The sequence below is a fragment of the Triticum aestivum genome, chromosome 1B (genome assembly GCF_018294505.1).
Source record: "Triticum aestivum cultivar Chinese Spring chromosome 1B, IWGSC CS RefSeq v2.1, whole genome shotgun sequence".
Lineage (NCBI taxonomy): Eukaryota > Viridiplantae > Streptophyta > Magnoliopsida > Poales > Poaceae > Triticum > Triticum aestivum.
Window position 1 is genome coordinate 517,986,216 of NC_057795.1, and position 13,031 is coordinate 517,999,246.

A 13,031-nucleotide genomic window follows, 5' to 3' on the forward strand; every position below is an offset into this window, starting at 1 on the left:
AACTTTGAGGAATATTTTTGTTTTTGAGACAAACCTTGAGGAATACTTTTTTTTTAGGTGTAACTTTGAGGAATGGATTTTTTTTTAGGACAACTTTGAGGAACGGATATGCTCTGTTAACTGGTGCTGGGCTGAATGAAGCATACTCCGGTTAATTGCGGACCCGGCCCACGTTCCGAAACCCCCACGCAAACCCCGTCGCCGTTTCAGCCCACCATCCGTATCCCAAAAATCAGTCTCTCGGTCTCTCCTCCCCCCGCCGCCTCCACCACCGCCACGGCGCCCGCCGGTGAACCCCTCCGTTGGCGACCATCGCGCGCGCCACCGCCTTCCCCACCGCTCGGCTCCTCCTGCGCGGGCGCATGGCCTCTTTCGCCTCCGTTGCGACCCTCCCCTCTCCCTCCTGCTCCTCCTCCGACGATGACTATAACGACGCCAAGCCCCTCCCGCCTCTACCCGCATCGAAAGAAATACGCCCTCCTCCGCAGCACCAGCACCAGCACCAGCAGCAGCCGCAGCGGCGGCAGCTGGAGCGCGACTGCAACGTGGCCATGAAGGCCGCGCGCGCGGGCGACGTCGACCAGGTGCTCGCCCGCTTCGCCGAGCTCAGGGCTTCAGGGACCCCCAGTGTGCTCTGCTACAACACTCTCATGAACGCGCTCGTGGAAGCTGGCCATGTGAAGGACGCCCACGACGCGTTCGGCGAAATGCTTGCGGCAGGGGTGGCGCCCAATGCGTCGTCCTGTAACATCCTTCTCAAGCTGCACTCGTGGATCTCTGACGACGACGACGACTCTCCGTACAAGGCGATTCTCTGGATGCGAGAGGCTGGGGTGGAACCTGACGTGGGTACGTACTCCACACTTATCACGGGGCTGTGCCGTGCGGGGAGGCTCCCCGAGGCATGGGGTGTGCTTGAGTGCATGCTGGAACAGGGGTGCCGTCCCATGGTGCATACTTACACGCCCATTGTACAGGGATATTGCCGCGAGGGCCGCGTCGGGGAGGCCATGGACCTGATGGCCACGATGGAAGCTGCTGATTGCCCTCCCAATGTAGTCACCTACAATGTTCTGATCAGGGCTTTGTGTGATGCCGCCAAATTTAAGGAAGTCAAGCAGATTTTAAAGGAGAGTAGAACCAAGGATTGGACGCCCAGTATTGTCACCTACAATACGTTTATGAACGGTCTCTGCCAGAAAGGTAAGGCTAAGGAAGCACTTGTGCTGCTGGGTGTTATGCTGGGCAAAGGGTTGGATCCCACAGATTTTACTTTGAGCATTCTTCTGAATTGCCTTTGCCATGCCTCAAGGATTTCCCATGCCAGATTCTTGCTAGAGAGGAGTACGTCATCGAGATGGTATGCTGGTGTTGTTGCATACGACACTGTGATGGGCAGGTTATGTAAAATGGGACATTGGAGGGGTGTTCTGAAGCTGTTGACAGACATGATCAAGAAAGGTGTGATGCCAAACACGAGGACATTCAACATTGTCATTCGTAGTCTTTGTATTGGTCGAAAGTGCTCCGCAGCCAAGAGCCTGGTCTGTAACCAAGGGTTTGCTGCAAATGTCGTGACATACAATACACTGATTGATTGGTTTTTCTACCATCGAAAGCGTAGTGAGGTGGGCCACCTAATGTGTGACATGGCAGCAGGAAATATTGCTGTAGATGAAGTTACTTACACTATATTCGTTGTTGGATTATGCAGAGATGGAAATTTTGCTAAGGCCAGTAGTTGCTTTCTAGAATCGCTAGAGAATGGACTGTCAATGGATCTTCTTGGCGTCCTTATAAACAGGCTCGCTTACAATGGCAAAATCCCGGAGACTATTCGCATATTCCAGAATATGAGAGAAAGAAAAGGGCTTTTCCTAGATAATTCTATATTTGACCTCACAATTGAAAGATTCTGTAGGGCCGGTTATTGTCATGACAAATATATACATAATCTTAACTCTATTCTGGATGCAATGTTGGGAAAGCAGTGAACTGAACTCTTGTGGATCTAGGAAGCAGACGATGATTGGAGGTAGCTTACTCTTTCTTTCTGTTTTTCTCGTGATCTGAATTTAGGTGGAGTATTATTGTTCTCACTGCTGAATTAGTCCAATGAATGACAATAGGATGTTCTGTGCAGAACTTGCAACTTTGTTCTAGTAACAATTTCGGCTAGCATTCAAATTTACGGAATCTGAAATTGTAAGTGTATCGTACCCAATTGTTGTGCTATGTAATTATCAATGGTTCCAAATGATCTTTGTTCTAGACAATCATCACTAGATTTTCCACTAACCATATCTTATTGTGTGTTCTCACTTCTCAACAATGTTGCATGTCCTATAACAATCAGATATGATGTGCTAATTGGTAGGAAAATTTGCCGCTTTTGAGGGAAATGGAAGCTTCCTGTGCCTAAGAGCATCTCCAGCCGCGCCCCCAACAAGGCCCCCCATGCGACTTTTCGGCCACCGGCGCCAAAAAATCGGTCCAGTCGCGCCCCAAGGGCCCATTTTTCGCCGGCTCGGGCTGAAATTGGCGCCAGCGGACCCAACCCGAACCCGGCGCGCTAGGGGGCGCTCGGAGGCGCCGGGCGAATAGTTTTTGGCCGAAAGAGCCGCGCGCCAGCCGCGTCAGCGACACCGCCCGCCTCGTCTTCTCCCGACGCCTCGGTTTCCTGCGGGGAATCAATGGCAAGGCTGCCGCCGGTCAGCTCTGCCATTGATTCCTCGCGGGCTCTTCTCCCCCAGCCCTCCCTCTCCCGTGCGCCGCCGCCCAACCCCTCCATCTCCCTCCCCTTTCCCGATGGCCGAGCGTTTCTCCGGAGACGAGGCGGCGGCCAACGGCTTCGGCCGCCGTTCGCTCCGCGAACAGGAGTCGTGGCTCCTGTTCCAGGCGAACATCCCGGCGCTGTCGGACATGCGCGCCGGGCCGACGGACTGAAGGCTCAGCAACGGGGGAGTGCCCATTCCCCCGTTTAGGGCTGGACCAAAAGCTCGTAGCTCGCGAGCTTAACGAGCGCTCGATAGTTCGGCTCGTTAAGCTCGTAGCTCGCTTCTTAATGAACAAAGCCAATCATTGATTTTAGCTCGTTAAGCTTAACGAGCTTAACGAGCGAGCTAACGAGTTTCACGAGTAGCTCGTTAAGCTCGTTAGTAACAACACAACACATATTTTCATATTACGTGACAAACTTTTTGTAGCACCTTAGCCCATCTATTTAATCTAATCAACATATGAGGCAACAAACTACTTTATTTATTTTTGTAGTCACCATATTTCATCTTGGAAACCATACCTACACATTCATCATGTATATCATAACACATTATAAATCTATTAACGAGCGTTCGCGAGCGCTCACGAGCTTAACGAGCTTCAAACGAGCCGAGCCGAGCAGGGTTTTCTGCTCGTTAATCTTAACGAGCTTAACGAGCCGAGCCTTAACGAGCACGAGCTTAACGAGTACGAGCTTAACGAGCCGAGCTGCTCGTTAGTCCAGCCCTACCCCCGTTGCCCGACGCCATGGCCAAACCCTCCTACTTCGCCGACGAGGTCGAGGTCGTGCGCGCTTCCCTCACCGATGTCGAGCTCTCTCTCCCCCAGTACGCCGCCGACAACCACGCGGCTTGGGCGGTGTACTTCGAGCGCCGCTAGCAGTAGCGGCTGGCGTCCACCAACGGTGCGCCGGTGGTCGGCGGCATGAAGAACAGCGAGGGGCACCACCTGTGGTGGGGCGCCCCCGGCCGCACACTTGAGGGCGTGCTGACGCACCTCGAGGGCGGCAACAACCCGCCGTTGGCGTACCCCCCGACGCACCGCCGGCACGATGGGCAATGGGCGCCAAGGAGGTTCGGCTCCTCCTTCTCTTCTTCCTCGTTTCGCTCTTCCTCCCAATCCTCCGGCACTCCGACGCTTCTCGGCGTCAAGGCCGAGCCCGCGACGGAGACGCCACTCGGCTGGCGCACTCGCAGCGCCAGCATCGTCATCAGCAAGGGTGGCCGGCGCGCCTCCTCGTCGGCTCCTCCTCCGTGCTTCGTCAAGCCGAAGACGGAGCCGGGGCTGGCGCTGGTGAAGACGGAGCCGGGGCTGGCGCCAGTGAAGACGGAGCACGGCGAGGTTGAGCTCGACGACGACGCGGCCCTTGAATGGGCACGCCAGGACTCCTTGAAGATGGCGAGGGAGCACCAATGCGCCGCCCTGCGGCGCTTCACACAGCGCCGCCGAGGACGCAACGAAGGAGGAGTCGTCATCATCGACGACAGCGACGACGACGACGACGCGCCGCCGCCGCCACCAGCCGGGGAGGGGTCCAGCAAGGGCGCCCGAGTCAATGAGGAGAAGGCCGACGATGGCGGCGACGACGGCGACTACTCGACGTTCAGCAAGTTTTTTTGATTAGTTTTTATATTTGCTATGTATGTAGCCGACTACTCGACTAAATCCGCGAATATATGCCCAAGTTTGCCGAAATTTGTCGTGTTTTAGCCGAACTTTGCCTAAATTTGCTATACAAATTTTTTTTAAACGCGCCTGGGGGCGGCGGCTGGGGACCAACTCGCCCCGAGGCCCATTTTTTGCGCCGGGTCACCCCCAGGCGGCAATTTTAGGCGCCCCTTGTGGGGCCAACGGCTGGTGATGTTCTAAATAGTATTTTCCTTTGTGCCACGTAATGACATAATCATTCAGTAACATCTAGTCATATTTGCTTGTCTGGCTGACACAACTATAGTGATTTTCAATGATATATTTATTTACATTATGATTATATATTTAACTTAATCATAGTTTTCATGTTGGTGTTTGGAACCAATCAACCAATACTTTATGAAATAAACGCTTCGTATGGCAGATGTTGTTGTCAGATTTTTTTTTTTTTTTGGCAACTGAAATATCCTCTAATTTTTGGTATTCCTCTGAAACTATTATGAACAATGTCTCCTCTAGCACACTGCAATTCGATCCGAGGTTTGCACGAAACAGTAGCTGTTTTGCCTTTGGCTGCCGTTAAAAGCATTTTAACCTGAAATGCTCTGTTTTCTGGCCTGCTTGCCGATTAGTATATGTGTGCATCAGAACGTAAGCGGAGGTACGTACCACCTTGCTAGTTTAAAGGTGGAAGCCACCAATATCAGTAAATACCCAAGAGTTCCCAAGGCAATAACGTCCTATTAGCCATTTTTGCGGGAAGCAAGGACGGACGTATAAGCAGGATAATGCACCTTGGTATACTCAGTATGCACATTAGTTCTAAGCCAGTTGGGACCTTGGTGTGTTACCGCATATAGGCTTCACTGTTTGATCTTTGAACCCTGTTTCTGCTATATCCACACTTCATAACTTCCTGTCTTCTTCAAGCTTGCAATCAACAACATGCTGCACAGGTGGGATTCCAGTGTAAGTTTTTCCTATTTAATACAGGAGTGCTGCAATTTCAAACATTTTTAGCCATATAAAACTTGACAAGATGAGGATGGTTATGATCTGACAAGGTATGATGACATATAGGCCATACTGATCGCTGTGTCCTGTATGTTGGATCCTCTACCATTCTATGTTCTTCTGAAAGCGTGCCAATCCCTATGTTGGGCGGAGCTGAGCATCCTCTATTTGCTGGGATCAAGCTTTTCCTTTTTTTTTCCCGGGTGATCAAGCTTTTCCTCTGCAGGGGCCTTGTGCAGTAAACCCCTTACGGACGTTCCCCATCGAATCATTTGTGCTGGCAGGATTCCTGTTATCTGGTTCAGGATGAAACTTGATTAGTGAGGTCCTGTTCCTGTGGTTGTGTATCCTTCTCTATCTACCAGAGGTAGAGTGCATATAGCACAGGTAGTTGTTTGTGGTTACTCTACATAGAGCTCTTTATAGAAGACAAAAAAAAGTGTCAGGTAGGATTCTTCTCTTATTCTTATCAGCATTTAGATTGTGAGTGTTGAACGTAATATTGATCGCACCCATGCCTACGTGACAAGGTTCAGAGACCTTGGAGATAATCCTCGCAGGAGGAGTCCAACCGTAGATAGACTAGAATCTTTAGCTTATTTGCATATGGTTGTAACTTCCCTTATCTCTTCCTCTCCAAGTTTATAATTTGAACCAACCTTGTACGCTATGCCAGGAGGTCGCGACATGGCTATATTAACACGAAACCGTCGCCCTGGAAGGGTACGACGTTCCTCCACATGGTATACAGAGCCTGACTCTTCCTATCAGCTTTCCTCCTCTCCACCGCAGCTCCCTGCCATGGCCTCATCCGCCGCCGCTTCCTCTCCTCTCTCCGGCCAGATCATCGAGCGCCTCACCCGCACCAACTACGTCCTATGGTGCACTCAGATCCTACGTCCTATGGTGCACTCAGATCACGCGCATGTTCTCGTCGACGTCGCTGTCCTGCATCAACAACATCTGTGTCGCCCTCACCAATGCGCAGAAAGGAACGCAATCGGTGGCTACCTTCTTCGCATACATGCGGGGACTCGCCGACGAGCTCGCCACGGCTAGCAAGCCGTTGCAGGACGATGAGTTAATCTCTTACATCATCAGCGCGCTTGACATGGAATACCAGCCGTTGGTGTCCGCCCTCGACGTTGGTACCACTCCGGTCACCCTCGATGAGTTGTTCGGGTAGATGAGTAACTTCGACCAAAGGATGGCTCTCTTCCAGGGAGCTAGTGCAGGAGGTGGCTTCAAGTCGTCGGCCACACCGCCACTCGCGGCCGAGGCGGGGGCTCTCGCTATCACGGGCCACCTCGGAATGGCAAGGGCGGGGGCGCCAGCAGCGGCAATAGCACACGCGGCGGCCAGCCTTCCACCTCCAACAACAGAGGCCATCACAACAACAACTCCAACAACAGATCACGCCCTGATGCGATCAGGTGCCAAATCTGTGGCAAGCTGGGACACTCGGCAAAAGATTGCTGGTATCGTTTTGAGGACGATGAATATGATTCTTCCCAAGACGAGAAGGTGGTCGAAGCTGCTGATGACTCCTATGGCATCGACACCAACTGGTACGTCGATAGCGGTGCCATGAACCACATCACCAGTGTTGTGGAATTGTCACGGCAGATGCCCTAGCATGAGGACTTAGGTGTGGAGCCATGGCTACGAGGTTAGCTTGAAGGGGTTAAAACGGGACAAGGGACACAGAGAGTTTACCCAGGTTCGGCCCCTCACAACGAGGTAAAGGCCTACTCCTGCTTTAGGTTGTATTGCTTGGGTTTCGATTACCAGGGAGCGAATACGCTTGACCTAGTTCTTGACTTCTTAATTCTTGCCCTAAACCACCGCCGGGTCACCCCTTTATATGCATAGGTTGATGCCCGGCGGCCTACAGAGTCCCGGCCGGCTCATACACAACGTGTCCGGCTCGGTGATAGATTGCACACTTTCCTTAACATACAAGTTAACATATGGCGGCTTACGCCCATGGGCCTCAAGTCGCCTTTGGGTCTTGGGCCTTTAGTAAGCTTGCTTCGTGAACCGTCATCTTCAACACCTTCATGGGATTTATAGTTATAAACAGCCAGTGGCATGACCCGGCCCCTTCTGGCGGGTCATACCCAATAGTTATATCCCCAACATTAGGCCCCAGGTTGATGTGAACTTGTTCATATCAATCTTCAACACTTCAGAAAAAATCCTTCCTCATTTTGCTCCTTCGCGAGATCTGGTAACCCGCCATGATGTCATCTCCTGGGATTATGGTAACCCGCCGTGACGTCACCTGTCATTAATATCACAAGGCCCAAGTCATAATATACCTTTTCTTTTAATGAATCTCCAAAAATCGAGGCGTCTTTACTGTCACATATCCATTTTTTAGCCTCCTCGATTCCCGCGCATGACACTTATCTTTTCAGCCTTATAAATAGGGCTAGGGGTCCCTTTCACTTTTTTTCCCTTGCCTCTTCGTCTCCGTCTTCCACCTTACGACGCCCGCGCGCCCGAGCACTGTCGCCGCCGTCGACCTTCACCGTTGCCTCAACCATGGCTGCTGCATCACCCTCAGCTGACTAGAGTCCGTCCGCGCGCCTCCGCTATTCAGCCGCTCCGGTAATTTTTCCCCTTTCTTCTCACCGTAGATCTCATTAGGGTTTCTGCTAGTTCATCGGACTTCATCATCACCCTTCTTCGCTTTCCACTACATCTTGAGATTTTGATCCAAACTTCATACTCTTCTCGTGTGGCGGTAGTTGTAGTACTCTTTTTCAATATTAGAGCATCTCCTCGGCGTGAGAAATCCAATCTGGATGCATGAACTGCTCAACTGCTCAACTGTTGCAACTTAGGTTTAAATATTTTTTCATTATCTGTGTTGTCGTAGATCCAAAATCGTAGCATCCATCTATGAAATATGTTTGTCCAACACTTAGCGATTTTTTCACTTTCAGATCTTGAAAACTGATAACTGTGTGGGTGTCTTAGCTCATAAACCATAACCCGCCAGGTATCATTAGTCCCCTCTTAAGCCGCCAATAGCTCGCTTTCCATGACTTGAATACTGTCCTCCGGCTTAACACCCTTGTATGCATGTTCATCATTGTTTGTATTTAAACCAACAACTGCCTTAACCACATAATCTTAAACCGGCATAATCTTCTTTTCAGACAAACAAATGACTAAGTCATATACTGCCTGCAACTGGGTCCCGTCCCGGGTCACTGAAGAGGACTTGAACAACTTTGTTGCAACTAGCACCTTAGCCAGACAAGAGGACATCTACTGGAGGGTCCCTGGCAAGGAAAATCCTCCTAGGCCGAAAGACGGAGAAGTGATTGTTTTCACTGACCACATGATCCGGGGGTTCAGCCCACCTGGCTCAAAGTTTTTCCGCGATGTCCTTCATTTCTTCCAACTTCACCCTCAAGATATTGGACCCAACTCTGTGTCCAATATTTGCAACTTCCAAGTATTCTGTGAAGCTTATCTTCAGGAGGAGCCCACAATTGAATTGTTTAGGGAGTTTTACTATTTAAACCGCCAGACAGAGTTTACCGACGGTCCCAGCGTGGAACTTGGCGGAATTTCAATTCAAAAGAGGAAAGAAGCCAGCTTTCCCTACGCCAAGCCGCCGAGCCAATCCAAAGATTGGAACCAAACTTGGTTCTATTGTCGAGATACATCCCCAGCAGACGAAAATCCTCTGTCGGGTTACCGCGATCACCGGCTTAGCAACACACATCCACTTCCACCGCGGCTCACAACCAAGGAACGAGCCAAATACGCCTCTGCCTTTTCTAAGCTCAGAGCCTTTATGACAAACGGCTTAACAGGCATCGATCTTGTTCGGTGCTGGGTCTCCTGGAGAATCTTGCCATTAAGCCGTCGCTCCGGCTTAATGTGTGAATACACTGGCGATTTAAAAGACCCCCAGCGCTGCTGCGACATTCAATTGTCTGACTTAGAAATCACTGATGCCACCAAAGCGCTGCTGATGGAATCTTGGGCAGATTGCAGCAAGACTGGTCTTAGTCCTTTCTGCGCCTTCAACAAACCGCCAGCCATAAGTATTGCACACCTTTCGTTCAACCATATTTGCATTAACACTGCCCACTTATGATCGTTTTGGTATCAACAAGCCGACTCTTCATTTTGGAAGAAGAAACCGCAAGATAAGCTGGCCAAACCGACTCGTACCAAAACCAAGGTCACCAAGAGGCCTGCCAAGAAGAAGATCACCGAACCCATCAAATTAAACTGGGATGATGACGATGATGATAATGAGTCGGAGGTAGAACTTGAATCTCCTAGCTCATTTTGTATACATCTCATTGACAATGATTGTTATTAGGATGAAGCCGAAGCCAGCCGTGCAGGGGACGACGAGGTAATTGTTCTTTCCTCTGGCTTAGAGTCTGTACCAAAACAGAAAACTCGCCGAGCAAACCAGAAAGTAAGGTTTTCTCATCCTTTAGCTTATTTAGATCCTGACTTATTTTGAAGAAGCGGCAATAAGAAGCTCACCGCACGACCCGGTACAGCAGAAGCGGGATCCTTTCTTCCGGCTTACCGAACACCCCTGCCCCTTGCAAGCGTCGTCCAGAGGTCTCAACCAATTCTGACTTAACTTATCCCAGGGCCGGTCTTTACCGACAACCTCTTAATCCCTCCGATTCAAATTATCAGGGAACATATCATTCTTCCTCTGGCGACTCAATGGGAACTCATGTTCCGGCTTTCAAACCGGTGCCAGGGTAAGGTTACCAAACCTTTACTTTCAATCATATAGTCAACTGTTGTACTAACCTTGCCTTGTTTTTCATTCACATGGCCATGCAAAGCCAAGCAAGAAGGCGAAGGTGATGAAAACTCTTGAAAATCCTTCTGAGCCGGAGCAGCAATCAGTAGAAACCTCTCATAAAGCTCCTGAAGCCACAGTTGATGAACCGCCACTGGTTGATTAGAATGTTGATGCTGACCCGATGGATGTTGATGCAACTATCAATCCGCCAAGCCCTGCTAAGCCGGCAAGCCCTGCTAAACCGCCAAGCCCCGTCAAACACAGTGAGAATAAACCTGATGATGATGATGTTGCTATAACCGGGCATGGTTATACAGCTTCAGGCCAACCCACTATTTTATCAAAACACAGTGCCAAGGAGGAATTCTTCGTTGCTGATAAGGGAAAATTGTCAACCAATCTGGACAGCTATGCTCAACTCAGCGCTCAAGAAATTCATTCTGGGTATTTAAACCGCCTTTACACCAGTCGTGATTATGAAGCCGGCTTGGTAAATCTGATGAAGGAGCGTTTTGAGGTAAACACTGTAACTCTTATTCATATAATCATACTTGCTTTAGCCTCCAAGTTTATTGGACATGATAGAATAGAATGTGTTGTAAACTTCAATAATCTTCATAGATCAATTCATGTAGCCCCCAAGGGCTAGTTTATGCTTTCAACATTAACCGGGACTTCCAATAATAATACTTCAATTTTGCATGTGTAGCCCCCAAGGGCCGGCTTAATCTGTCAAGAGAAGTCGGGTCTCTAGATAATAACACTTCGATTTCCGTCTGTAGCCCTCAACGGCCGGCTTGATCTGTCAAGATAAGCCGGATCTCAATACCATACTGATCCAGAAACTTAATTATATAGCCCCCATGAATCGGTTATACTCAACGTATGACAATCAGGTCATCATAAACTTGTCTTGAAAAAAGAGCAAGGTGTATTAATTAACCCCCAAGTGCCAAGTAAAATACTTGTATTATGCTTGGGACTTTAAATAAATTCATAGCCACCCTTACTCATTGTTTATATCTTTCAGGTTCAGTTTATGGCAAAGAATCCCAAGTCACCGATCTTCAAGAGAACATCAAGTCCCAGCAAGTAGAAACTTCCAAAGCCAAAACTGAACTGACCACTGCCTTAGCAGATATGAGAAAGTTGAAAAAATATTTCAAAGCTGATCAGGCTGGCTGGGAAACGGAGAAGTCAGCCCTGTTGAAGAGAGTGGAAGATGCTGAAGCGGCTCTTAAGCTGGTAGCTGAAGAGCTCGACGGTTTAAAACATCAAATCAATGCCATGACTACTGCCATCTTTGGTAAGTAGTTTCATCTCAGTATTTGCTTTGAATGCATTTAGACCATTATTCATACGGCTTACAAATTTCTTGTTGATGTAGGCTCCAGAGTTGCCCACCTTGGCACAAACATGCGCAAAAAGTTGAAAGCCGCCTATACACTTGTAGAGCAATTATATACAGGCGCGCAACGAGTCATCTGCACAGCTGCTCACAAGAAACAGCCCTCCACCCTTATCAAGGAAACATTGGAGAAGCTTTCTGTGATGCATCTGAGGATCGAAGAGCTGAAGAAATCTGTTGCAAGAGCCGGTGCACTCACTGCGCTAACCCGGGCCAAGGCATGGCAGGCTGATCTTGATCCGGTAGACTTAGCAATTGGCTGCCCCAGTGTCAAAGAGGACGGGTCACCCTTCAGCGCAGAAGACTTTGCCACCATAGCAAGGGAAATGCACCCTCTGGCAAGTAAGCTAGCTAAAGATACCAATCTTACACATTACCAACCGGTTTACAACGCCGACAACAAGAAGGTCAAGGCGTCGATTCACGAGTCACAGGATCTGACTCCGCCCATCTGTAAGCACACTTTCGCCCCTGATCTTGACCCATCCACTCTTATAAGTGATGAAGTTGTATTCAGGGCCTTGACTGGGATCAAGTGGGCAACCACTAATTTCCAGCCAATGGGTGAAGAAGAACAGGATGAGCCGGCGTTGGATGATCCACAACCTTCAACTCATCAAGGCCAAGACCAGTAAGCCACATGCCGTCTTAGCATCCGCTCTTCGTGAAACCATGAAAACAATTATTCTTTTGGGCCATCAGTTGCCTTGTAAAACGCTAGTAAAATACTGATCTGTCGTGCCATCGTGCATGTTTTGTTTGCATAACACTGATGATCTGTCATTGAAAGATCTGCCACTTATGCTTGATGGTATTATCAATTATGCAGATCAGATATCATAAGCCCTGCATGCAAAACAAAGCACAAACACCTTGGTGGCTTACCCGAAGGCTTGTCAAATAGTTCGACATACGACAAATAACTGGTGACTACAACGTCCATAACCAGTGCCGGTTTATCAAAACCTCATAATGATAGCAAAATAAATATCATACATGTGATATTTATAAATATGGTCGGCTTACCAAACCACATGCAATAAGGGCAACAATCCCAGTACAGAGCTCAACACTCTGCAATTTATTCACGCTGCCGGCTTACAACGCCTTAAACAGCAAAGGGTAACATCCCAAAAGATAAGAGCATAAAACTCCATGTATATGATCATCAAATACTGGCGACTTATCATCCAAAACCAGGCCAGGTTATCAAAGCATCGGATTTTATCAAATAAAGATCAAGGCATCCTGGCCTGAATCAACTTTTAACCATATATCAATATGGCATAAACATAAATCATAAAAAGATTCAAGAACAAAAGAAAACAAAAGATCAAGGCATTCAAAGGTTGTCAAGCCTCAACATCAAGTGCTATT

At 49.0% G+C, this 13,031-nt stretch overlaps 1 protein-coding gene across 1 annotated transcript; it reads left to right on the plus strand.

Moving 5' to 3' along the window:
• Positions 1 to 255: 255 nt before the first annotated feature.
• LOC123093578 (pentatricopeptide repeat-containing protein At5g65560-like) lies at positions 256 to 2,004 on the plus strand. The gene has a single exon (XM_044515566.1). The coding sequence runs from the start codon at positions 363 to 365 to the stop codon at positions 1,992 to 1,994; it is 1,632 nt and encodes a 543-aa protein (XP_044371501.1). The 5' UTR covers positions 256 to 362; the 3' UTR covers positions 1,995 to 2,004.
• The last annotated feature ends 11,027 nt before the right edge of the window (positions 2,005 to 13,031 follow it).